The 27569-nt window shown below is 47.5% G+C and overlaps 1 protein-coding gene across 2 annotated transcripts in view; it reads left to right on the plus strand.

The window, feature by feature from the left end:
- The window catches only part of LTBP3 (latent transforming growth factor beta binding protein 3), a 542185-nt gene that overhangs the window by 463274 nt on the left and 51342 nt on the right, over positions 1 to 27569 (plus strand). For both annotated transcript variants that reach the window (XM_069645022.1, XM_069645021.1), the window contains exons 23-24: positions 10460 to 10597; positions 12213 to 12353. In XM_069645022.1, the coding sequence (XP_069501123.1) occupies positions 10460 to 10597; positions 12213 to 12353 (279 nt within the window). The remainder of the gene's footprint in view (positions 1 to 10459; positions 10598 to 12212; positions 12354 to 27569) is intronic.

The raw sequence follows: 27569 nt of genomic DNA on the forward strand, positions 1-27569 counted from the left end.
TTGGGAATAGAGCTGGACCGCATACATAGTGTGGGGCCTAAGCGAGAAGAGCCCGGGGCCAGACCCAGGGACATAGTGGTTGCCTTGCCCTGCACCATTATGGGGAGAAGAAGGTGCTGGCGGCCACCAGAAGGGCTACATCAATCAACTACTGACCAGAGTGAGGGGGGTGAGTGGTGAGGGAGGGATGAGACTGGGTGGGAGGGCGGCGATGGGGCAGGTGGGTGGGGGGGGCAGCTGAACAGAATGGGGGACCGGAGCCTGAAATCTCACAGCAGGAATGCCTAACTTTAAGTTGATCACTCTCAATGTCAAGGGTCTTAACTCCCCAGTAAATAGGAGGAAAATGGGGCCGTTTTGGGGAAGGGATAGGCCATACTGGGTGGCGCTGCAAGAGACACACATCCAAAAATCTGACAGACATAAACTTAAGTTGAAAGGATATCCCCAGTTGATTCAGGCTAATGCTAAGGGTAAATGTGGCGGTGTGGTCCTGGCTTTTTGCGCTCAGCTGGGGCTGCTTGTTATAGACACTATGGGAGACCATATATGAGGGCAGATATATTTTGTTATGTTATGTTATGTTAAAGTGCATTTGTATAGCACCTTGTGGTCCATATCAGTTGAGAGATTGATGTAGTAAATAATGCTTGGGTGCACTTGGTATGTGCGCAGCCATTGTGGTTCACAAGGGTTGGCTGAAATCTAAATGGTAAGTGCGATGCAGTGGAAGTCAGGGATCCATGTAGTGTGTGCACCAAAGAGGGTGGTTTCAGAGTCTGCATTCTGGCTGCCTTGGGGCATGTGTGGGAGATTATGTGTGCTGCTAGGCCTATACATTAGTAGGTTATAGCAGCATTTTACCAGGCTGTTGAGGTGTTCTATGTGCGATGTAGATATGTGTGCAGCTAGGCCGAATTGATCGGTGGGTGTAGCTGCGTTCCATTGTTTGTTGGTGTAAAGTGGAGAGTGAGCATATTGGTAGGAATGAGTATTTGCGGTTGTTGGGGGGGGTTGCCTCCTTGCTTGGGATGCTTTTAGAGCTCAGCGTGCTGTCTGTGTCTGCAATGGTGGTTCGTGGTAGTGAATTTCAGAGTGAGGTAAAATGATCAGTTGGTTATGTTGTGTTATCTTGGTCCGACCGTTCTTTAGCTGGCGCTTTGTAATCGGACTCGGCCCATTTTCCAGGTCCCAGGAGGGATATTAAAGCTACGTTACTGGATGCTTCTTAGGTTATTGTATGATTTATTGGATGGTTGTAGCCAAGCATAGTTGCTTTAGTCCCACCATCGCTTGGTTGTAGGTTTTTATTCCTCGGTAGATAGGGGACGCCTCTATTGATTATATAGCACCAACTGTGCTTTGGTGGTTGAGGTCAGTGCGTGCGGCTTGTAACTGCATAGGCTGTAAATTCTTGGTAAATAGGCTGACTTTCGTGCCCTGACTGTACCTGCTATTCTGGGGAGAGCTAATTAGTTAATTGGTTAGCCGTTTCCCGTGTTGTGTTTCAGGTTAGTGTTGATTTTCATGGGGCTTAGCTCATTGAAGATTGGTTTATGGTCTTGGGCAGACTCTTTCATGGATTTGGGAAGAGCCATGTATTCATCTCTTTACGGAATGCTATGTAGTGCTGGTTGTGTCGAGTACGGGTGGTAGCGAATTCAGTAGAGTTGGTGCCAAGGTTGAGTAGGCTGGCCCTCCATGTCTGGCTGAATTGGAGTGAAGGATCATTAGTAGGAGGGCTGTGCTTGATCTTAGGGTGCGTATTGGGTAGTAGCGCATAGTCTTCTCTTGGAGGTATGTCGGGCCGGCCTTGTGCACTGCCCGGTGGGTGATGCACAGGATTTTGAAAGTGGCTCTTCGTCCAATGGGTAGCCAGTGGAGGGTGCAGAGAGCAAGTGAGATGTGATCTCTTCGTCCCAGTGCAAGGAGTAGTTTAGCAGCTGCGTTTTGGACTCTTTGGAGTTTGTTAAGTTGGTATGCCGAAGCACCCAGGTACATGGAATTTGCATAGTCCAGTCTCGACATGACAATTGACATAACAAAAGTCAATATATTGGGGAAGGATAGATGGGGAAGATGCGTCTCAGCAGCCTGAGGTGGTAGTGACTAGATCTGGATACATTGTTGATCTGATGGGACAGGCTTCGGCGTGAGTCCAATGTACAGCCTAGGTCAGTGAGTGTGTTGGGGTTGTGGGGGGGGGGCGTGCCGAGGTCGGGAGGCCATGGGAATGGTTGCGGGAGTAAAGCTGAGTTGCCACATACCATAATCTCGGTTTTCCCTGGGTTGAGAAGGAGGTGGTTTATAGTCATCCTTTGGTCTATACTCTATATCACTGATGCAGGCTGCTAGGTCGGGGGGATGATCATCGCTCATCTTGGGGATTCTTAGGATAATTTGAGTGTCGTCAGCATAATTGTAGCAGGTGAGGTTGTGCAATCGGATGATCCTTGGTAGAGGTTGAAGAGGCGCCAGGAGAGGCAAGCGCCCTGGGGTACTCCAGTGCTCACTGGGGCGAGCTGGGGAAGGGTAGTGATTTGTTTCCTGTTAAGGAACGAGGCAATCCATTTGAGAGCCAAGTCTCGGATTTCAAGGGACTGAAGTCGGTCGAGGAGGATTGAGTGATTAATGGTGTCAAAGGTAGCTGACAGATCAAGCAGAACCAGAGTGGCGCATCCTTCAGAGTCTGCCGTGACTTTGAGGTTTTCCCAGATTGAGATCAATGTGGTTTCAGTTCCGTGGCGAGCCCGGAAGCCAGACTGAGTGGGGTCAAGAAGGTTCTTGGATTCAGCAAAGAGTTTGAGCTGGGAATAGGCAGAGCAGTCAATGAGTTTTGCCAGGAATCTAGTGTTCAAGATGGGCCTGTAATTGGATGGTTGGAGGGAGTCGAGGCCTGCCTTTTTAGAAGGGGTTTGACGTGCGCTATTTTGAAAGGGTCTGGGAAGGAGCCGGAGGTGAAGGAGTCGTTGAGTATGGACTTAGCCTATTCCCCTGCACAGGTGGAGAAGAAGATTTCTTTGAGGAGGGAGGCGGGGTAAGGGGGGACCGGAAGGTCTGCTGCTTGATAGAAGCTTAAGGAATTCCTCGCTCGAGATCAGCTTGAAGGAGTTGAAAGTCGGCACTGTGTGGGGGAGGGGCTTGAGCACCGGGAGTTGGGCAAGTTTGGCATGGAGGGTGGCGGTCCTGTCCAATGCTGTTCTGTACAAGTGAGGGAGAGGGAGTTGCAGAGCGCTTGCGTGGGTGTGTAGAGACAGTTGTACAAGTGGGTTTCAAAAATTCCGAGATGATCCTGTGCTACTGCTGCAGCAGTTTAGAATTTGTTTATTATAGTAGGATTTGTTGGCCTTTCGGATCTCAGATTTGTAGATATGGTGATGACGGGCAAATAGCGATTTGCTAAGGGAGGTTTTTGATGCTTGCCATTTGCGCTAGAGGGAACGGTTGTTGGTTTTGACAGTCTTCAGGTGGGGCGTAAACCATTTGGGGATTAGTGGGGATTGGTCCTTTGAGGGTGCGGGTGGGGCATGAGGAAGAGAGAGTCATTGAGCCAAGAGTCAAAGGATTTGATAGGTAGAGGTTTATCTGTGGTTGGGAGTGAGTGTAGCAAGGCTTCAGCTAGGTCAGGTAGTACCTTAACCATGTTCCAACATTTGTGCTCGTGTGGTGAGACTGTGTGGATGGACAAAGGTAAGGCTGAGTGGTCTGTCCAGATGAGGAGTTTGGGGCTGGACGCCGAGATGCAGTTAGAGGAGCTGAAGATTGTGTTAAGTGTGTGGCCTCAGGTGTGGGTGGGACCTGTGGTATGCCCAGAGAGGTTGAGTGCTTCTAGGCTGTCAACCAGGGGTTTGGTATGGGATTGTTGGGTATTTCAAACCAGATATTGAAGTCCCCCAGTAGGGTTAGTGAAGGATGGTTGACGAGAATGGTAGCTAGTGAGTCACAGAGATTGTTGGAAAAATGTCTGTTGTATCGTGGTTGTCTGTAGATGAGAAGGAAACTGTGTGATGCAGGCTAGGAGAGGCATAACGAGTTGAGGGTGGGGGGGTTATTATTCTTAAATTTGGAGTGCTTTGGCACTGTAGGTGTGTGAGTGAGGGTTGGGGGGTCGAAGGAAGAGGGGGATGCCTCGATAGTTCTGGAGAGCGCAAGCCATACCATGTTGAGAGAAGGGAAAGGTGAAGAAGGGGATGTCTTGAGATGGAGAGTGAGTGAATATTGGTGGAGTTTGGGTGTCTGGGGGGATAGGCATGGTTGAGTCGATAGTTCTGGAGTGAGCATGCCGTGCAATGTTGAGGGCAGGGAAGGGGGATGAGGGGTGACATCTTGAGATGGAGGGTGAGTGGATATTGGTGGAGTTTGAGTGGGCATTGTTTGTCGAGAGCGAAGGTGGTTTGACTCAGGGGAGAGGGGGTAGTGTGAGCGGGTTGGACTTGCTGAGGGAACGCCGGGCAGTGGTGGGAGGTGGTGAAATGTTGAGGCGAGGTAGGTAGGGGCTGGGTGGGCAAGAGGGTGGGTGTGTCGGGGATGATGGGGTTAGTTGAGGGACATAGCCTCCTTCCAGGAAGAGTGATTTAAGAGGTTTGAGGGGGTGGGAGGGTCTGCAGGGTTCTGGCTGAGGCATGGAGCGATGAGGACGGGGGTGATGATCTACGGGGCAAAGTTATACGGGGAGGGGCTGATGAAAAGGGGGTGGCAAGGGGGTTGTGTAAGGAGCAACAGCATGCTCCTCTGGTTTAGGAGTTGTATGTAGCACGGAGTGGGGTTCTTGTTGTGTGGGGGGGCAGCACTGGATCTGGGAGAGCTGTGGGGTTGTGCATGGAGTCTGTGGGGGGAGGTGCAGATGTTGTCGAGGCCTGGAGGCTGTGCCTGGAGTGCCAGAGAGCTCCTCTGGCTTGGGAGTTCGAGTTAGCACAGTGGGTGGTGGAGTTGCAGTGGCGATTGCTCTTGGCGTATGATCAGGTGGGGGTGTTGGGCAAGGGTGGAGCATGAGTGGGAATGAGAGGGGGTTTGGTAGGGCAGAGATGGTTCCTGGTGAGCCTGACGGCTCCTTGGCTTTGAGAGATGGAGGCAGTGCCATGAGAGCATGAAGGAAGTAGGGCGTCAGAGTGAGGGATGCTTGTGGTGGTGACGGTAGAGAGCGTTGGCGTTTATGAATGAGAATGCTAGAAAGGTAGTGGTGGGTCTGGCATGGGGTTTATTTGCTTGCCAGAGTGCCTCTTTTGTTTGATGGTTGAGAGGTGTGTGTGGAAAGGTTGTGTGTGGGATTGCTGTTCTGAATGGCTGTGTAGTTGCTGGGTCAGTATTGAGGGTGCAGATAGGAGGTCTTGGTTCTTGCTCCGTTTTTATAGGGTTGGAACTGCCGGTCGTGGTCATGTGTGGGAGTATTGTGGCAGGCCGGCAGGCAGGGTTGACCTGGGATTTGAGACACCTTGAATATAGGGAGGAAGGGTCTGAAAGTGAGGGCACAGTAGTGAATGCAACAACCTCTAGGTTTGAGATGGTTAAATGGGTACAGTGGAGCATGCAACAACACCTAGATTTGGGATATTTGAAGGGGATCACGGTAGTAGTTGTAACAGCACCTGGATTTTGGACAGCTAAGATGGGGGCACAGTAGTAGATGTAACCTAGAGTTGAGGTGTCTAGAAAGGGGGCACAGTAGAGGTTACAACAACACCTAGAACTGTTGTGATACCTGGATGGTGGGAAGGAACACTTAAAATGGGCGCACGGTAGCAAGTCCCACAATATGAAGGTTTGAGAAGCATAACAAGGGCAACTGCAGCAAATGCAGCAATGTCTAGATTTGAGAAATTTGAAAAGCAACAATGTCTAGATTTGAGATGCTTAGAATTGAGGGCACAGTAGCAAAATTAATGATACTTATATTTGAGATACCTTAAAGGTGGTACAGTGGCAGATGGAACAATATCTAGATTTGATTTGCGATACCTTAAATGGGGGCACAGCAGTAATCACAACACTCAGATTTGAGATATCCAAAATGGGGGCACATTAGCAAACACAACAAGATCTAGATTTGAGATGCCTACGATGGGGGCACAGAAGCAAGTGCGGCAATATCTAGATTTGAGGTACCTAAAGTGGGAGCACTGTAGTAAATTCCTAAATGGGGGCACAGTAGTTAAATGCAACAATATCTTGATTTGAGATACCTAAAATAGGGGCACAGCAGCAATCACAACAACACCCAGATTTGAGAGATCCAAGCTGAGGGCGCAGCAGTAAATGCAACAGTATCTAGGTTTGAGATACCTAAAATGGGGGAACAGCAGAAATTAAAACAGCACCCAGATCTAAGATACCCAAAAGGGGGCAGGGCAGCAATCACAACAACACCCTGACTTGTGATACACAAAATGGGGGCACAGTAGCAATTGCAACAATATCTAGATTTGAGATATCTAAAATGGGGGCACAGTAGCAAACACAACAATATCTAGATTTGAAATATCTAAAATGGGAGCACAGTAGCAAACGCAAAAATATCTAGATTTGGAATACCTAAAATGGGGGCACAGTAGTAAACACAACAATATCTAGTTTTGAGATACCTAAAGTGGGCACAGTAGCAAATGCAGCAATATCTAGATTTGAGATACCTAAAGTGGGGGCACTGTAGTAATTACAACAGCACCCAGACCTGGGATACCTAAAATGGGGGCACTGCAGCAATTGCAACAACACCCAAACTTTATGGGGGCACAGGAGTGATTGTCCCTTCTTTTTCTGCGCTGCACTAACCACGGTAGCCGACGCTGGTTGACGGCTGCAGGCTCCTCAGGCTAACACGGGCCAACACAGTCCTTTGCCTTGGGTCCTTAGCCGGGGCTGTCTGGGCAGGGGCTGCCCTGAGTGGGATTCTTAAAAATGGGCCTACGGGCCAATCAGATGGTGTTGGGTGGGAGGGAGGCGGGTATTGCGTGAGGCAGGGAAGCGGGATTTGGATAATTGAATGAGAGAGTAAAAAATAAACGCAAACACAGAAGCGGGTCGTGGGCTCGCGCGGTGCCTGTAGTGGTGGAAGCGGGCAGAATGGTGCACTAGAAACATGCCATATTGACAGCACTTACATTGTTGATGTGCACCCTGACGACAGTGTACACCCCCAACACCGGGCAGGATGGTTTCCAGAGGATCGTCATAGCCAAACTTGAACAGTTTGCAAAGGGTATGATTTTGCTCACTGGAGACTTTAATTTAGCATGGGACCCAGACAAAGATAGGAGTGTGAGGATATACCATAACCAAGTGGCCCCGACCAAGAAGACGAAGGAGGGTATGGGGAGGTTGGCTCTAGTGGACTCATGGAGAGAATTAAAGGGGAGGATAGAGGGTATACCCTCTACTCCCATATCCACAGGTCTTTCTTGAGGATATACTATGTGTGGGCATCCCGTACTCTTTTAGGGCAGGTGAGAGAGGTAGATCTGGGGCTGATAGCCATATCAGATCATGTGCCCATTAGCCTTACTCTGCACAAGAGGAAAAAGGGCCCGGGGCTCTGGAAATGGAGATGATTTGTGATGACCAGAGTGGGTGGATTAAAGAGTACTTCATAAATAACGGTTCGCAGGGGACGGAAGGGCACATTGCATGAGACATATTTAATGCCACCATCAGGGGGTACTGATTGCTAGAAAAGCACAGAGGGATAGGCAAAGGGACCAGATGCAGAGGGAGCTTGAGGACCAGCTTAAGAAGTTAATGGACAAAATGGAGAAGGACACAGGTAATGCAGTCAGGGAAGAATATAGGCTGATCAGGGGCCAACTCGAGGTTCTCCAAACCAGGAAGGAAGAGCAATCCCTCCTATACCTGGAGTAAAAATACTATATTTGATATTTTTTGATATTTGATATTTTATTTATATCGCGCTCGTACACAAGTGTTTCAGAGCACGAATATTAATGCCAATAAGGCCGATAGGCTTTTGGCTAGACAGGTGAGGAAGAAGGAAGCGTCTAGGACCATACTAAGGATTAGAGCAGGGCATGGAAGGGAGAGCTCCTCAAATGAGGGCATGATAGTTGCCTTTACGCAATTCTATTCCAGTCTATACACAACCGACTCGCCAGAGGAGAGGGCCCAGAAGGAAAATCAGGCGAGATGCCCCCTGTTAAAAATTACACCAGGGGAAAGGGAAGAACTGGGTGGGATATCACCCCTGAGGAAGTGAGGACTGCGATCTTGTTGTTGCCGAATGGTAAGGCCCCGGGGCCGGATGGCTACTTGGGCAGCTTTTATAAAATATTTAGGGAAGTTATCCCAATTTTGGTGCCCATGTTCAACACCTTTGGGTGGACTTGACGAATTGCCCTATCTATGGAGGAGGCCTAAGTGGTCCAGCTCCCTTAGCCCAATAAAGATCCCATGTTGTGCAGGTAATACCGGCCATAGCCCTAATTATTGCAGATGCAAAACTATACACCAGGATTCTGGCATCTCGCTTGGACAGGTTGCTCCCCAAACTGATCGACCTGATCAATCCAGTTTTTTTATGCCCAGGATATGCCATCTCATAGAGAAATCCACTCTGACCACCACCCCAGCAGGGATTCTGGCCTTGTACGTGGAAATGGCCTTCAACCATGTGGAAGGGTCTTTTCTTTTTCACACCATGGAGGCCATGGGGGCAAGGTTCAGGCGAATTGTGAGGGCTAATTACTGGGACCTGACCCTTCGAATTGCTATCAATGGCTGTCTGTCTCAGGGGAGAAGGGTGTCCCGGTGTACGAAACAGGGGTGCCTGCTCTCTCCTCTTCTGTATGCAATTCACCTGGAACCCTTACTCTGCCATATCAAAGAAGCACTGGATGTCAGGGGTATTAGTTTTGGGGTGGGGGGTGAGAATCATATGGTGATTGCTTTTACAGACAAAATGTTACTTGCAGTCACGACTCAGGAGACATCATTGGAAGTTGGAGGAATTTGGCACAGTGCCAGGCCTGAAGGTCAATGGCCACAAATCAGAGATGCTCAATCTAACTGTGCCTGGGGAAAGGGTGAGACGTATGAAGGAGACTGCCCCTATGTGTGGGCTGTTGGTAGTGTTCGTTACCTGGGTGTACAGCTCACAGGGTCCATGGGGGTTCTGTATAAGGCCAATTATCCGCCTCTCCTGGAGAGAGTCAAGCAGCTCTTGAGGGAATGGGGACCCCTATTGATATCATGGCTGGGGAGAATAAACACCCTGAAGATGATCGTCCTCCCTAAGATCCTCTACTACTTTCAGGCTCTCCCCGTGAAGGTCCCAAAGCATTTTTTTACAGAGCTTCAGAGACAAATGAGTAGGTTCATTTGGATGAACAAAAAACCACGAGTGTCCATGAGGTTACTAACACCTACTCAGAAGGGAGGTCTGGGTGTTCCGAACTTTTACCTTTACTACTTGGCGGCCCAGATTAGGGTGGTACAGGAATGGTTCATTGGCAACCGGGACAAGATATGAAGGACTAAGGACAGACCTAAGAATATGTATATGAGTGAGATTGCAGCTTTGGCAGGGGAGGTGTGAGATTCCCTGGTTAGGCTGGTGGACCTGACAACTTCCCCATCTTTGACGCCAATATTTGGAAACCCTCAATTTACTCTGGGGGTTACCTGCAGACTCACCTTACTGTTTTCGGAACCTGATATCCCGGTAATACAGCGATATTACGGGCGGTGGAGGAACGGTAATTTCCCAATCCCTTGGAGTCCCATAGGAGTCCCATAGGACTCCACGGTAATGGGAACACTGAAGCACCAGCACCGTTAGTCGCAATGCAAGTGCTTTGGTGAAATATCTTTCGGTAGGGGCTTGAACTACTGGCAGGTCAGGCCTGTCAGTAGTCCACTGCCCCTACCGGCACACTTGCAGTTTGCCGGACCAGAAAATGTACCAGTAACTGTTGTTACCAGCACTTTTATCCAGACTGGCAAACTTGTAATGAGGCACATCTATTACGTAACACCTTTAGTTACATAGGCCACACGTTTTCCTTAGCTGTTTGTAATTCTTAGGCGTGCACCCCAAATATTGTCTTTCAACTTATTAGCCCCCCCACCCCTTTTGATTTCTTATCCCACTTAACACACAAACTACATGTTATCAAGTGGAAGAGCATGGAGAGCATCCTAGCAGATAGTCATTCATTGATCATCTTAACACCCACTTATAACACATATTAAACAGGGTGTAAGATTCTGGACCAACCACTAGATGACCACTTATGCACAAATGTGAATCTTGAACAGGGACAAGCTACAAAAATACTGTTACATGTAAGTAATATTTCTTATACTCACACTGTGGTGTATGGGCAAACCTTTAAAAAGGGGTTCAACGACTACCCCATTTTTTTGGTCCAGTGGCACAGTTTACCCTTGATGGCACGATTCTTGTTCTATAAAACATATTTCTTATTTTCCTCTTTCCTCCACCCTTCTCTAGATGTGGATGAATGCCTGGATAAATCAAATTGCTTCAATGGTCTCTGCATCAACACACAAGGATCCTTTCATTGCAGCTGCCCCCCATCCACTATTTACAATGGCGTGCAGAAGAAGTGCCAACCCCTGAGCGAGATTGGTGAGTTACTGGGCAAACTGGTTTAAAAGAAACAAGAAATTAACAAAGCCATTCTGCAATAACTGATCTTGCATAGTGCAGAATTCGTATCACTGGCACCTTTCTTACAGAATGCTGGTTAATGATAGAAAGGGGGAGTGTACAAAAGGCAGGCCATGATAGTGAAGAGAAACACAAATGGCATCCACCACTTCGGCTATCATAGAAGTATAACAGACTAAAACAATTTGCACTTCTGAGGATAAATCCAGCATCCTACCAGGCTCCACTCACAAAAGACCCCAAACAACATCTACTATTCAGAATGCAGCACCAAGTTTCCATGCTGGTCCCAATAGCCAAGGACTGGATCGGATATCACAGTTTTTCTGATTCCCCCCTACAACAAGCCCCTTGAGAGCCTTTCTTGTCCCAATAACCTGGCATACTCTGCTGGCACCAACACCCAGGCATGGTGTGGTGGAAATATGATTTCAACATAAAATGGAACCTTCTTGTGCCCGCCATTGTGGAAAGAAATGACATAATATCTAATTTTATAGGCCCTATTCTGCAACCGACTATTTTTTTTAATTTGTGATTTTCATTGTACAACATGTTGCAAAAACAGAGTTTGGTCTTATTACACTGTGTTCCATGCATATCTCCAGTTTATCACTACAATTAGTCAGAAGAAAAAAACTCGACCCCATGCACACAAGCCCTCTGTTACAATTCTCCTCAATTCGGTCCTTATAACTTACATCCCTTTCCCATATACATTGCCTGCCCAATCCCCAATGAATGGTCAGGACCTCCCTCTCCCAAACCCTTCCTCTGGTCTGATTGTGCTTCAAGCTTATGCCAGACCACATGCCATACTATGTTACTATGTACCATGCTCCTCCATCCTCTTATGGGCCCATCAGTGAGGCAACATCCATTTCTGTCCTCACCAACATATGCATTGCCCAACGCTACTCACCCATCTTGCGTCAAGCCTTCGTCTTCCATGCCATGGCAATCACCTTTTTTGCAAGTATAAGCCACAGTGCTAAAGCTCTATAAGTAGCTCTGCCTTGCCTTCCCTTCCTACGGGGCCCCAGTCCCAATATAGAGTGCTGCACCATAAGCTGGATCTGAACATTAACCATGTCAAACAAATATTCGCACATCCCTTCAGCCAATCCTATCCCCTTCACGTGTGAAGAAATGTCGCGTCGCCCCTTGAAATCTCCAGCAAGGTAGATCCACACCCAGTACCATTTTTGCTACTGTAACCGGAGTGCAATTAGCCCGCCTCACAATCTTGTACTGTATCCATTGACGGCGCGCGTTCCTAGAGACCTGCTTTGTGTACATGAGGGTCCTGCCCCATTCGCCATACAAGAGTTGCTCACCTATATCCTTTTCCCACTTAACCCTCAAGTTTATAGCATTGACATCCAATTCTGCCCTATCCGCCATATGCAGATCAGAGACATTCCTACCGCCCTCCGCCAGCCGTGCCACCATTATATTCACCCTGTGAGTACAAGGTCTGAAACCCTCCCATGCTACTCTCACTCCTGCCATAAGAGTCACAAATTCCAAGTCTGCACCTTATTGATTGGTTTCTTTTTTACTTTGTTGGCAGATGTTGATGAGTGTCAGGAACCATCTACCTGCAAAAATGGGCGCTGCATGAATACAGTGGGCTCCTTCACCTGTGAGTGCAGTGCACCTTGGAGCCTGGATGCCAGCGGGAGGGAATGCATCCTGCCTGAGACTCATGGAGGTGAGACAGAACATTTCCAGGAGGAGTGAGAGGGGGAAAGAGAGACAGAGAGAGACAGACAGAAAGAGAGAGAGACTCCGCCTAACATCACAATGCCCAGCTTTCACCCTACAAATGGGATTATTCCCCTGGTACAGAGGAATATAATTTTAGTCTGGAAGAAGATGAACTATGATCTTGGAATACAAAGGTCCCTACAATATGTAACATGCAATGTCTTGGTGTTAGTGTGTACAGTATGTCTCAAAAAAGATGTGTTCACGTCTTGCTAAAATGTTGTCCCATGATTACTATTAGGAATTATTTTCTTTTTGCTCCTTTCATCCCATCGACATCTATGGGACACCTTTTCTTTTTGCTTGTTTTGCATCCTATCATGACATTTTGGAGGTAAGTAAAGCCCTTCTGGTTTACTAACTTGCCTGTTTTGCTCATTTGTATGGGGAAACTGACATGCCCCTAAGAGTATCAGTATTGAGATATTATCGCTCTTTGTGAATTCCTGTATTGTTAGAATAACACACATCAACTTACAGTGAAGTTTACTGTTTTTGATACAGTTTACTCATGCACGTTTGCATTACCCGCCAATGGCTACAAAAGGTTGCTAACACCCTAAATGCCCTGTACCATGAGGTTTTTCGCTTGTTATTTTGCCATATTTTTATTTGGCCTTCTTCCTCCTTTGTCAGGTCAGAAAATGCCTTATATGGAAATCCCTTTCCCGGTGAAAAGCTGTGGCGTTTGTGGGTTAAGGGGCGTTTTTTGTGTCAGAGAAGGGGGCTGAGACTATCTAGTCCCAATCCACATCTGAATGCCTAAATGTCTGTTGCTGGGCAGATGTGGTGACCAGTCCACTAGCGGTGTGAATGGTGCAGATCCACCCTTGGTGGACTTGGGCATGCTCCCAGCCTGAATCTTGGATAAAAGGACAGGTCCTGCAACTGTTCATCAGATAACCATTGGAGGTTGGAACCAAGACTTCCATTTTTAATTCCTCAATTGCATATGTTTTTTTTGGTTCTGTATATCTGGTTTTCAATATTTGCTTTTGGGTTCCCCCAAATCTGCAAACAATCTTTTTAATGTCTTAGTTTCTGTGGCTTTAAGGTTTTGGGTCACCGAATCACCCGGGGGTCCCCACTTTGCTTGGGCTGACTCACCAGCTGTATGGTCCCGTTCGCGCTTACGCAGCAAAGCTTTGCCGCCCGCTTTCCACTCTGGACTGCTTCCACATCGTTCTGGTTCCTCTGACGGCTTCCTGCGAGCATGCATACCTTCCTTCAGGTCCCAGTAAATGATGCATTCCTTTCTCCAACTGCAGAACGTCCATAAATCTTCCCTCTGTTCCTGGCATGTTTGCGGCATGTACTGCTCGTGCAACGTTTCTCTGCCTCCTTGCTGGTGAGCCCCTTGGTTCTGCCCACATCGGTCTGTGCTCCCAGGGACCACACTCCTCACAGAGAGGTACGGCAGCTTCCAACAGCAGCAGTTTCTTGCAATTGGTCTTCGATCTTTAAATGTCCCACACACAGGTGTATTGTGAAACCAACTAGCATGCTCATTGAGCTTAAGACTCTTTCTGCTCTATATTGCTCCCTTCTGCTCTGTATTGCTCCCTTCTTCCTCCTCGTCCCAGTACTTGGGTAATTGTGGGAGATGAAGTCTATTGATGTTAACTGATGCAAATTACTTAACACATTACTTGCAATCTTTCCAAATGATGAGCCGGTTCTACATGGATGATAATTAGAACTGGAAAAGACAGTCTTGGAGCTTTTAACCTTTTGTCCAGCAATGGAAGTTTGGTTAAAAGGGCTTTGAGAAAAGGTTGCTCTATGTTCCCTAAAAGGGTGTATCGATGCATGGCAATAGGCAATTCGGGTATTGGGTCTCAAGGGGTCGTCTTCATGGGCAAATGAGGGATAGCATGCCTCACCTGATGAAGCCAGGACATCTCCCCGGAGGCTGTCTCCTCCCATGCGATCCTCCCTCATATAGCAGCCCCCAGGGTCAGGATCAGGCCATGGCTGCCTTCTCATGGTCACGTGTGAGGAGGTTACCGGCAGGGAATCCGTGATAACTCCATTGGATTCATCACACTACAATTGTCACACCTGCATGACTTGGAAGTTTTCCCAAAAAGTACAGTCTTTTGACAGTGTTGTAAAAACTTGGCAGCTAAAATCCTTCATGACATGCAGAAGTTCCAATGTGATTTATGCCAGTGTTCTTGCAAAATGTATACTGGAAAAACTGCACGAGTGGTTCACCTTAGAATCAATGAACACGGCTCTAAAATTCGCACAGGGACTTTAACAGCTCCATGAACCCCACATTATATAGAACAGGTCACATGGTTGATGAATTGGTATGGTTCTGTGTGGAGAAGGTGTGTGGGTGGAATAATGAAATGCTTGAAAGCATACAAGGAGCAGCTTTGGATATTCAACTTAAAGGAAATTGAACAAGGCCTTCATTTTCGAGAGGAATGGAAGCCTGCTTATATGAATATGTAGACATCTTCCATTATTTCAATTTTTGCAAATGTATTCATCATAGTCAGGTAGAGTATTAATCGAACCTGGCCATGGTTATGTTTGTTTAAATATATTTGTCCATTATAAACTTGCAGCAGTATCAGTGGTCATCATCCACGGTTTCGTTTTGAGACGGTATTCACATAGTCTCCACCATTCTCTGCAATTAAATATCTTGTCCAGTGGACTATTCAGGATACTTCTTCATAGCCCTATAATATTCTAAGATGGCCGCCGGCTATCCTAGTCCTCAAACGATGGCCTTTCTTTGCGAGGATTCGGTGGGGCTGAATTTTGCTGTTTTTCGTGGGTCGTGAAACATGCAGCTGGTTTGTGTGAGGACATGTTTGGATCAGAAATTTGTTTCTCTTGAGGTAGCCTTACCAGCCGAGCATGGATGGCGAAGTAGCGACTCGCTGATGCACCTGACAGGCAGGGTCACAGCACTCTTAGTCATTTTCGAAGGTGAGTGTTTTCAATTCCTACATTTCAATCCATTTAGCCGTGTAACTTTGCTGGCCAGGGCACCGATCATTTTTGAAATTTCTGGTCTTTAGGTACCGTATGCTGCCTTGGTTACTTCATTTGTGGAGTTTACCAATGCCTACACAGTGTTCTAGAGAAACCCCAGTGTTGATAAGCAGTCCTTCATTCAGGGTTGTTTTAAAGACTATGTAATTATCCCATTTTTAATTGATATATACTTTCCTGTTTATAGATTCATGTGCTTTCATTTTGGCATTTATGACATGCCCCCACTGTTTTCCATATAATAGATTTCTTCTGGATTTGTGTATTTTCAGCACAAAAGAGTGATGCTCAGTTTGTGGGGCACATGGTTTCCTTGTGTGGAGGGCTCTTGCTGTCCTGTTTGCACTCACTTAAGGGGTCACCGTCTTCAGGGACTGTTCTAGTTCATTAAACCTATCTCTGTTGTACATTGGAAGCATATTAACTATTTTTGCTTCTTTTCATTTGTTTGTACATCAAATATTATTATTGGGGGCAGAGAGTTATTCATTCACTTTTGTGATTTCAATTGTGTTTAGAAAATCATTCCCTGGTGAAGACATGATAAATCATTCATATATGTCGAAACCAGTTGGATGTTGTAGAAGATTATTGTTTTGGCCAAAAGATGGAAATATGAGAAGTTGAAGCCATCTTCCATTATCTGTCATTTAAGCTTGTAGTTTAATTTTCTAGTGTTTGATAAAATTGTTATCAAAGTGTTTGGAGGTTTGGTAGTGGGTTTGAGAATGATGTGTGATTGAGGAGTGCGTTCATTTAGGATCGTTGTCCTGTTGTCTCTTGAGCTGGTTTGATTTGTGTTAGGTCCATTCATTTTTGCAGTCTGTATTCCATGAATGTTGTTTATTTATATGTGAATTTATTTTCATACATTGAATAATTAAAAAGAATGTGTTTTCTAAACAATCTCCTCTGATCCTTTTCTGAAAATAATGAGATGTTCCCTGATTCTAGGGCAGTAGGGACCTCTGCTTTCTGTTCGTTCTTGTTAGGACACGTACCTGGAAGGCTGCGGGTCGCCACTTTCCTTGGCAGCTCTATTCCAGGTATCGGATCAGTGGGAGGGAGATTCTCCGACGCCCGAATCAGCTGTTTGGTCCCGGCTACGGGGGCACGCGTGTGCCGCGGACCAAGGCGATCGATGGCTTGCGCTCCAAGCCTCGTTCTCGCCCCGGAAGGACCGCGGCGCATGCGCCGTTCTCTTCGCGCTCCAAGCCTCGGTTTCGTACCACGGCTGTAAATAGTGGTCTGGTGCAGGAACGAATCGTGTCTTAACGCGGTTAGTTCCTGACCCACCGTTGTTTCGCCGCCGGCTCTAGTTGGATTCTGCAGCCTCGCTCTGCTTCCCCGCCTGGATTTCCAGCCCTCCCTCCTGTCTGGCCTCCTTGTTTCCTCTGCCAGACTCTCCAGTTTTTCCCGCCTGGGTCCCTGCTTACCTGCCAGGCCTTTCTGCCTTTTTGCCTGGTTCTCCAGTTTTTCCCACCGGACCTTCTGCCTTCTTTCGCTTGGTTTCCCTGTCTGGTTCCCTCATTTTGCCTGGTATCCCCGCTTCCCAGATTGGCTCCCTACTCCTTGCCTGGCCTCCCAGTTGTCCCCTTGTTGCTCTCCCCTTGGTTCAATCCTTTGAGGTTCCCTGAGGTCTATCTGCTAGCCTACTTGGTGTCCCCATTTTTGTTGCCTTGCTGGGGTACCAGTCTTCTTGCCTGCTCCAATTTACCCTCAACATCTTACGGATTCGCCTGGGCCTGGACTCTCTCCGACAACTCTGCTACCCATCATTCCTCAGCCTGAAAATTGACTGTTGTTTGGATTTCCATAGAACTGAGTGTGCCTGGTTCTCCCAGCGATCTACTGAGCTCTCCCTCTGGGCCATTCTACTGAGCTCTCACCTCCCTGGACTTCTCGACCTCCTTGTTGCCCGTCTCGCCTGTGCCAGCTACAGCAACCAAGGTCACTACAGGAAGAAGATCTTTGGTGCCGGGGGTGGCCCCCGTCCATTCCTGTACCCTCAGGACAGGATTGAGGCCGCTTCCTTGTGCCATAATCTCTACTGGTTTACCCGAATTTCAGACTGGCTTCCCCAACGTGGACATCATCCGGAAACAGAGGTACATCCAAGTTGCGTGACGTACACCTTAACAGATTAAGACGCCTTACTACCAGTTCAGATTCTGAGATGGATGAAACCAAAGATTTAAGAAACGAAATCAGAGCCCTACGTGCTGAGATGTCTGCCCTACATCAAGAGAATCTTACCCTGCAGCAAGTAGTGGCACATGGGGCCAGTTCTGTCATCTCTGCAGAGTCAGTAATGGCTCAGACTAGTCCGGTTAAGTTTGATGGTGATCCTCGCCGAGTGGCCGAATTTTGTAAACATTGCAGGATCCATTTTTTGTGTCGCCCAACGCATTTCAATCAAGACAAGGCCAAGATTGGATATATCTTGGGAAATTTAGTTGGAAATGCATTGGCCTGGGCAACCCCACTGGTGGTAGTCAAGAGCCCCATTCTCGAAGATTTTGTGGCTTTTGAGAAAGCATTCTTGGAAGTATTTCAATCATCAAACCTTGCGGCTACCGCTCAGAACCAATTTATGGACTTAAAACAGGGGTCAACCGATATTATTTCCTACATCAGTCGTTTCCGGCAATTGGCCACCGATTCTCAATGGCCCGAGATTACCCAGAAGACACTCTTTCGAAGGGGTTTAAGAGAAGAGTGCAAGGACGAGCTACTTCATATTCCTGAACCAAATACCTTACAGTCTCTCCAAGAACAGGTCTTACGAATCGATCACAGGCTGGCCGAGAGAAGAAATGAGAGACGGCGCTCGGAGAAAACACTTCCTCGATTCCTGAATCTTCCATCCAAAGCGTCGGGTTCCACCGAATCGGCGCCAGAACCGATGCAACTCGGAGCCGTCAGAGGTCCCTTATCGGAGGCGGAGAAGAAAAGAAGAAGAGATCTCAGGTTGTGTCTGTATTGTGGGGCCTCAGGACATTACCTCAGTACCTGCCCGCTTCGACCACTCCGAAAGTCAGAAAACTAAATGGCCTGTCGTATGTAGGGAAGGCTACGTCAGGCCCCTCTTCTTTTCCAGTCCTTCCAGAGAAGACGCAGGAGAGACAGCCCATGCAGCCTGTGGTCCTCATGGCTCTGCCTATTAAAGTCTCTTGGTTGGGTAACAAACCAGTTGAAGTGTTAGGCTTGTTAGATTGCGGAGCTTCTGGTAATTATATTGATGTCGATTTTGTGGCCAGAAATGGAATCACCTTGCTTAAAAAGAAGCGCATCTCAATGGTGGAGGTTATCGATGGGACCCCTCTGTCTTCAGGCCCTGTTCACCAACATACTGAAACCTTGCAGCTACAGATTGAAGGGCATAGTGAACAGATCTCACTTGATGTGATTAAGACACCTACGTACCCCATAATTTTGGGATTACCTTGGTTGTTGCATCACAATCCTAACATCAATTGGGAGACTAGAATGTTGGTATTCTGTTCCGATCGTTGCTCTAAGGAATGCTGTATTTGTGATCCCATTCAAACAACTGCCTCCACTTCAACACAGACCGATGGGGAGAACAGAACCAGTCTATATTCTGTCATCTCAATTCCATCTGAGTACACCAAATTTCAAGAAGTTTCTCTAAACCTAGTGATATTCCTTTACCTCCTCACAGATCATTTGACTGCACCATAGACCTGTTACCAGATTCAGTAATTCCGCATGGTAAAGTGTATTCCTTGACGTCCCAAGAGAGGGAGGTACTCCGAGAATATCTGCAGGAATGTCTTCAGAAGGGTTATATCGCACCTTCAAATTCTCCAGCCGGGTTTCCATTATTCTTTGTCAAGAAGAAGGAGGGTACCCTACGGCCTTGCGTCGACTATAGACAGCTGAATGATATTACCAGAAAGGATAGAGACCGGCTTCCTTTGATTCGAACTATTATGGAATCCTTGCACAAAGCCCGAGTGTTTACCAAGCTCGATCTACGAGGGGCTTACCATTTGGTGCGCATAAAGCCTGGAGACGAATGGAAGACAGCATTCAAGACACCATTGGGACATTATGAATATTGGGTGATGCCTTTTGGCCTGTGTAATGCCCCTTCTGTCTTCCAGCGTCTGATGGATCATATATTTGCTGATTTCTGTGTGGGTGTACTTGGATGACATCCTGGTTTTCTCTGAAGACTTGAAGGGACACACTACTCAAGTGAGGGAGGTCCTTAAGCGACTACAACAGAATCATCTATATGCTAAACCGGAAAAGTGTCTGTTTCATCAGGATCACATCGAATTTCTTGGATACGCGATCAGTGCCTCCGGGATAAATATGGATCAGGCAAAGGTCCGTGCAATCATGGAATGGAAGACTCCCAAGGACCGACGGTCTCTCCAACGCTTTCTCGGTTTCGCCAATTTCTATCGCCGTTTTATACCGGCTTTTTCCAAGGTGACTGCTCCACTGTCCAGTTTGACCAGTACCAAGAAAAGTTTTGAGTGGGGATCGGAGGCCTCGACTTCTTTTCAACAGTTAAAGGAGGCCTTCAGCACTTCCCCGATACTCTGTCATCCTCGGGAGGACAGACCGTTCATAGTAGAGACTGATGCCTCCGACTTTGCGATTGGGGCTGTTTTGCTACAACATGATCCCAGATTGAACATGGAATTCCCATTAGCATATTATTCCAGGAAACTCTCGGCCAGTGAACGGAATTATCCGGTTATTGAAAAGGAACTCCTGGCCATTAAGACCGCTTTTGAAGAATGGCGTCACCACCTCCTAGGGGGCCGGTTTCCGGTGGAGGTACGCACTGACCACCGCAATCTACAGTTTTTACGATCTCTTCAATGTAGGACTTCTCGGCAGGCCCGTTGGGCTTTCTTCTTTTCACATTTTGATTTCAACATCACCTATGTACCGAACTCTCGGAATGTGAAAGCAGATGCATTGTCTCGATCCCTTGAGGATGACATCAAACATGAAGGCAGCGATCAGCCAGTGCTGGCCCCCGAAACATTTCCTTCTGGCCTTGGTACCATTCTTACAGAAAGTAGCCCAAGAGACGTCAGTGGATTCCAAACGGTCTGCTTTGCTAACACATCCACAAGTGCGTGAGAAAGATGGTTTGCTGCTCTTCCGAAATAGATTATACTTACCTACCGAAGCTCTACGTAAAGCTATACTGCATGGTTTACATGATTCCAAGGTTGGGGGACACCGAGGAGTTCGATCTACACAAGAAGTGATAGCGCGCCAATTCTGGTGGCCTGGTTGGGCGACTCAGGTCAAGCAGTACGTAGAATCCTGTCCCACCTGTGCCCAAGTCAAGACTCCCCGCAGGAAACCTTTGGGCTTATTACATCCTACTGAAAGGGAACCTTATCCGTGGCATACACTTGCCACAGATTTTATTGTGGAACTACCAAGTTCCGAAGGCAACACATGTATCATGGTGGTGGTCGACTGTTTCACCAAGACGGCCCATTTTATTCCCTTTGAGAAGATACCAACAGCAACTCAGATGGCTAATTCCTTCTTACAAAACATCTTTCGCCTGCATAGGTTGCCAGAGAAGATTATTTCGGATCAGGGCTCTCAGTTTATCTCAGCTTTTTGGGGCCAGCTGTGTCGACATCTGGGAATTCATCAAGCCCTTAGTTCTGGTCATCACCCTCAAACTAATGGGCAGACTGAGAGGACAAATCAGACTTTGGAACAGTACCTGGGATGTTTCACAAACGCATCTCAATCGAATTAAACCTCCCTCCTTGTATTGGCCAAAGTGGCCTATAACAATTCAGTCCAATCGGCAACCGGATTCAGTCCCTTTTACTGTTCTTCTGGGCTTCACCCCAAGCTGCTGCCTCTCTCTCCTGTTCAACCCAGTCCAGTTTCGTCCACGGATCAGTTGGTTGCCGAGATTCAGTCCCTTCACCTTCGGGCAGCTGGTACCCTAGCTCAGGCACAAGAATACATGAGAAGGACTGCCGATAAACATCGGAGTCCTGAGCTTCAATTTCAAGTGGGAGATTGGGTGTGGCTATCTTCTAAGAACTTACCTGCCCGTAATTTACCATTGAAATTGGCTCCTAGATTTCTTGGTCCCTTCCAAATAATCAGACGGGTTTCCCCGGTGGACTTCAAGTTGGCCCTACCTGTGTCCTGGCGTGTTCATCCAGTATTCCACGTTTCCTTGTTGAAGGTCTATCGCCCCGACCGTTATGGTCGTTCCCCTTCACGTTCAGCACCCATTGAGGTTGAGGGTATGCCTGAATTCGAGGTCCAAGAAATATGTGATTCCCGTTACCTTAGGGGGAGGTTGCAATTTTTGGTCGACTGGAAGGGTTACCCTGTCTGTGATCGCACTTGGGAACCTGTGGGTAATGTCCATGCGCCTCGTTTAGTGAGAGAGTTTTATCGCCGTCATCCCTGGAAACCTGGTGCTCCTGGCCTTTCTGGAGGGGGTTATGGTGTTAGGACACGTACCTGGAAGGCTGCGGGTCGCCACTTTCCTTGGCAGCTCTATTCCAGGTATCGGATCAGTGGGAGGGAGATTCTCCGATGCCCGAATCAGCTGTTTGGTCCCGGCTACGGGCGCACGCGTGTGCCGCGGACCAAGGCGATCGATGGCTTGCGCTCCAAGCCTCGTTCTCGCCCCGGAAGGACCGCGGCCCATGCGCGGTTCTCTTCGCGCTCCAAGCCTCGGTTTCGTACCACAGCTGTAAATAGTGGTCTGGTGCAGGAACGAATCGCGTCTTAACGCAGTTCGTTCCTGACCCACCGTTGTTTCGTCGCCGGCTCCAGTTGGATTCTGCAGCCTCGCTATGCTTCCCCACCTGGATTTCCAGCCCTCCCTCCTGTCTGGCCTCCTTGTTTCCTCTGCCAGACTCCCCAGTTTTTCCCGCCTGGGTCCCTGCTTACCTGCCAGGCCTTTCTGCCTTTTTGCCGAGTTCTCCAGTTTTTCCCACCGGACTTTCTGCCTTCTTTCGCTTGGTTTCCCTGTCTGGTTCCCTCATTTTGCCTGGTATCCCTGCTTCCCAGATTGGCTCCCTACTCCTTGCCTGGCCTCCCAGTTGCCCCCTTGTTGCTCTCCCCTTGGTTCAATCCTTTGAGGTTCCCTGAGGTCTATCTGCCAGCCTACTTGGTATCCCTATTTTTGTTGCCTTGCTGGGGTACCAGTCTTCTTGCCTGCTCCAATTTACCCTCAACATCTTACGGATTCGCCTGGGCCTGGACTCTCTCCGACAACTCTGCTACCCATCATTCCTCAGCCTGCAAATTGACTGTTGTTTGGATTCCATAGAACTGAGTGTGCCTGGCTCTCCCAGCGATCTACTGAGCTCTCACTCTGGGCCATTCCACTGAGCTCTCACCTCCCTGGGCTTCTCGACCTCCGTGTTGCCCGTCTCGCCTGTGCCAGCTACAGCAACCAAGGTGACTACAGGAAGAAGATCTTTGGTGCCGGGGGGTGGCCCCCATCCATTCCTGTACCCTCAGGACAGGATTGAGGCCACTTCCTTGTGCCATAATCTCTACTGGTTTACCCGAATTTCAGACTGTCTTCCCCAACGCGGACATCATCCGGAAACAGAGGTACGTCCAAGTTGCATGACGTACACCTTAACAGTTCTGATCTCAAGAAGGCCTTTGTTGGTGCTTTGACCCCTGGACTGGTGTGAACAGCCAGACTCAACCCCTGTTTAAGGAATCGTGCCTGAATTGTACTTCAGAATTGTCGTTGGGCCAACCGGTGGACTGGCCAGTTCTCTCCTGGGCTTCCTTGCTGCAGCCATCACTGTTCTGGGCAGCACCTTGGAACTTTGCAGATCTTCAGCTTGTACCACAAGTCACCTGCTCTTGCATTTTCAGACATCGCACACTAAGGGAAGCCGTGTTGAGCCTGCTCCTGCGTTTGCCGCTGGATGATCGGCTGTTGTCACCTGGCCTTGGTGATCTTCGTTGAATCTTGTCGGCTTCATGTCCTTGAGCTGTCCTGTGGCCATTGACCTGCAGAAGTCGTCACCTTTCTCCATTTGGGTGTTCTACTGGAAGCTGTCTGGAACCGATTCCTAATTCCATCGGGAACGACCAAAGCTAAATCCTGCAACCAAAAGTAACCTCTGTTGTCTAGACATCTAGACGACTATGTCGAAAGGAACCAAGACAGACGAACAAGTAATCAGCAAAGTATGGAAACTCCACAAATGGTATCCGGAGACCTCTGAGCCAGAGGTGTAAGTCTACATACCTATTGCTTTTCCCCACATGTCTCCCATAAGGTAACAAGGGTGTAAAGTCCTGATCCTAACTCACTCTGACCTTTGGTGATGGAACCTGCGTTAAGGACCCCTGCCTAGGCCTAGCCTAATGTGTTGGGATTGAGTTGAGTCCTGCTCTGAACTTTATGTAACTTTTAATGACTCTCATTAATCATAACCACTGGCGTTGTAAATCTCTACATAAACCTACCTGAAGAATGTATACTTTGGAACTGGTGACGTCTGGGCACAAGTCCCCAAACCATTTTAGGGTTGGACTTAATAAAACTTAGTGTTTTATGATTAGTCTGAAGAGTTCCTTCTATTTCTATGCATCTACCTGAAGAATGTATACTTTGGGACTGGTGACGTCTGGGCACAAGTCCCCAAACCATTTTAGGGTTGGACTTAATAAAACTTAGGGGAGCTGTTTTATGATTAGTCTGAAGAGTTCCTTCTATTTCTATGCATCAGAGTACTTAACTGTGTTACACTGGTCATTGAATCAAATGCTATTCTATTTCTCCGAAGGGTGAATGTATATATCTGTTTTATTAGGGTTTTGTGTGACAACATTTACCTAGAAGTTTTTTATTTGCTTAGTGTGTAAACTGAAGGCCTAATAATTCTTTTTATTTTTATACTTGCCTGTCAAACGGAATTAATGGTGGTGCTCAGTGTGGACTCATTGTAGCCCTAGGCCACTCTCACACCCTTCCTGCGACTAAGCCTTGCTGCTTTGCTACCCTACCTTGATTGGGTTTGGCTAACCTCTAAGTGTCCTCCCTGTTCACCATAATAGGGGAGCCTCCCAAGTTCCTACCCCCTCAAGTCTGATTTTGGAAATCCATCTTAACAATTACACACTTCCTAAATTGCAAGACACTTCTGATATAATTACATTAAACTAGATGTCATCTTTTAGAGACATAAGTCACTCGATCTGTGGCTGGATATTCCTGCATCTGGGACAATACAGAAATTGTTGTCCCAAAGAGGGTGTTGCGGAGCGGCCTCACTTCCCTAGCCTCACAGAGGGGAGGGCTTCCACCTGTGGAGAAGGGACGAATTCCAGGATTCGTCACATGACCCTCCACTTATGTTCATGGCTTTGCCATGTTCATTGATGAGGAATCGGCTTAGAAAGTCAACATTTCCTTGTTCTTTCTGTTTCGATGTTTTACGGTGAACAGAAAGGTGGCAAGTCCAAAAACCACCTCATTACTCTTGCATTAGTGTCCTTTCTTAAGCTTATCCAGGCCAATGTTGAGTGGACCATAATAAGTTTGAACTTTCTTCCAGTCAAGTAATATTGCAGCTGCATGATAGCCCATTGTATGGCCAAAGTCTTGAGTTTCACCGAAGAATAGGATTGTTCCCTTGGAAAGAGCTTTGTGTTAGTATATAACACTCGGTGCTTGACTCCATCATAATCATGAAAAAGCACTGCCCCCAAACCCACATCTGATGTATCTGTTTGTAATAGGAACTCGTTATTGAAATCTGGCATTTTACGGGCAGGTTCATGACACAGTATACTTTTTAGTCCATCAAAACTCGCTTGATCCTTTCTATCTCAGAGCAATTTCTGGGGCTGAGAGAGTTGTTAGGTTAGCGGCTAGGGTGGAATAATTCAGGATAAATCTCATATAATAGCCGGCAAACCAGAAAAGCACGAAGCTCTCCTTTGGTTTTTGGGGTAGGAGTTTGTTTAACCGCCTTTACTTTCTCTGCCTGTGGTTGTATTAGGCTATTCCTGACGAGAAATCCCAGGCACTTGACCACGGACTGGGCCAGATGACATTTCAGAAGACTGGCTTTTAACCCGGCTCTCCTGAGGGCACAGGCAATGGAGTACAGGTGATGAACATGCTTTGGCCAACTGACAATGTGAAACCACAATGTCAGCCAAGCATGACCCACAAAATGGAGAGTATGGTGTTGGCACTTTGTCCATTAGTCTCAGTGAAAAACACCTCCCTGTCATTAGTATCAAAGAGTGCCACCAAAACATTACCCACAGAATCACCTTCATTGGTGGTCTTCCTCCCAGACACCCATGCTTGTTTTATGCTTGGGGTGGTGGGGGAGTGGGGAGTCTTAAGGCTCTAAAGGCAATGCCCTGCCAACAGAGTCCTCAATAAAAGTAACAAGCTCTCCCTCTGTAACCCAGGTAGGCAGCCCTAGCAACTCCAGATGTTCCAGCTTGAGGTTAGCCTCCACAATACCTTATGTGATGCATTTATTAAACGTCATTGTACTATCCTCAATGCCCTTCACCTCTATCCCTAAAGCTTTCACTCATTTGATTCTCCCATCCATCAATTAATTGCAGGAGGCTTCATTCTTATGTACTCACCCCATTAGCAGTCCATGGATGCTCTACATAAAAATGACCTAATTTACCCTCCATCCCTGAAATCTGTAGTTCATGTTCTTCCACCTTTTTATGTAGAGCATTCATGGACAGCTGTTCCCCCTGGGTTAACTCCTGATTGTCCTGTTCCTCCATTTTATTGGTAGCATCCAATCCTTTATTACCAATGGGCTGAAATATATTACAATTCTCCCCATCCCTGTGTGTTTTTTCAGGGTCATGGTGTGCCAGGAACTGTCTGAATCTAGTGCTACTAGCAGCTGATGCAGGAGGCCAGTGTACTCCGTGGACCTTCCATTCTGTGACAAATTGAGGGATTATGTCTCCCGGTGAACCTAGGGAGGTGAGCCTGCTCTGTAACACACTCCTTAGGAGCTGAGGCAAGTGGGACCTCACTGGGAGAGATTCCAGCTTTGGAGACGAGGACGCCTGTTCCTGTAAGGATCTCCCTAAGTCATACCCCGCAGTGGCAGACATGGGAATATCAAGTGCACGGAACAGTTTACAATCCAGAGACTTGGTTGAAGAGAAGAATAAAATATACTGTTACCAACAAGAAAAGGTATCTATCTCTTTAAACAGAAATCTACATTTAACGGGGAAGAAGAGACTGGAAGAGGAGGACCCCCTGAAATGAGCCGAGGCAGAGGAACACGTATGCAAGCAGAGGACACCCCCTGGCAGTATAACACTTGACAGTCACTGAGAGCCGTGGAGCCAGCGAGTTTGGAACTGAAATTCGAGCAAGAGCAAAGCACCAGACATGCAGCGTCCATACAGAGGGAGAAACTGAGGAACAGATGCTGGTGGCATGACAATGACGATACCGTGGTGGGCAGGGTCCCCACAGAAGAACACTGAAACAGCTATTCTGCGGAAGCAGCAAACCGTCCGGATACCTGCAGCGTTACCAGCTCACACGGGGAGAGAGCATGGAGAGCGGGACCGCAGAGAAGACAGGGACGTTGAGAAAACAGGCAACCGAAGAGACCCTTAGCGAAGAGAGGCCCCCAGAGCCATTCCCCGACAGAATCCATGGGTATGGGGAGAACGCCTGGAATAGCAGGCACTTGTCTCAATAGAATTGACAAGACAGTAACGTGGAAGGTAGAGGAAGTGGAACTATAATAATGAGAAATAGCAAATCACAATAAATGCTGGAACAGATATCAGTAAGACTGAGACAGAAATACCCTGAGAAGAGGGGAAACTACTACAGATGTTGAGGCAGAGACTGCAAACCAGAAAGAGAATCCTATAAAGGGAAGGCAAAAGACACCCACAAGAGTAAAGATATGCCAAACAAACCACCCCAGGAGATGGGGAACCTTAACTAACAAGAAAGCATACTATAGCTAAGAAAGGATATGCTACCAAAGCACAAAGGGTACCTCATTGTTGAGGAAAAGATGAGAGAGAGACAAAAGGGATTCCTGGAAAACACTCCCTAAAGAGGAGAGAAACCCCACAGAGCATGTGAAAGAATTACAAGAAC

Source organism: Ambystoma mexicanum, chromosome 2p (genome assembly GCF_040938575.1).
Source record: "Ambystoma mexicanum isolate Mex_15411 chromosome 2p, UKY_AmexF1_1, whole genome shotgun sequence".
NCBI lineage: Eukaryota > Metazoa > Chordata > Amphibia > Caudata > Ambystomatidae > Ambystoma > Ambystoma mexicanum.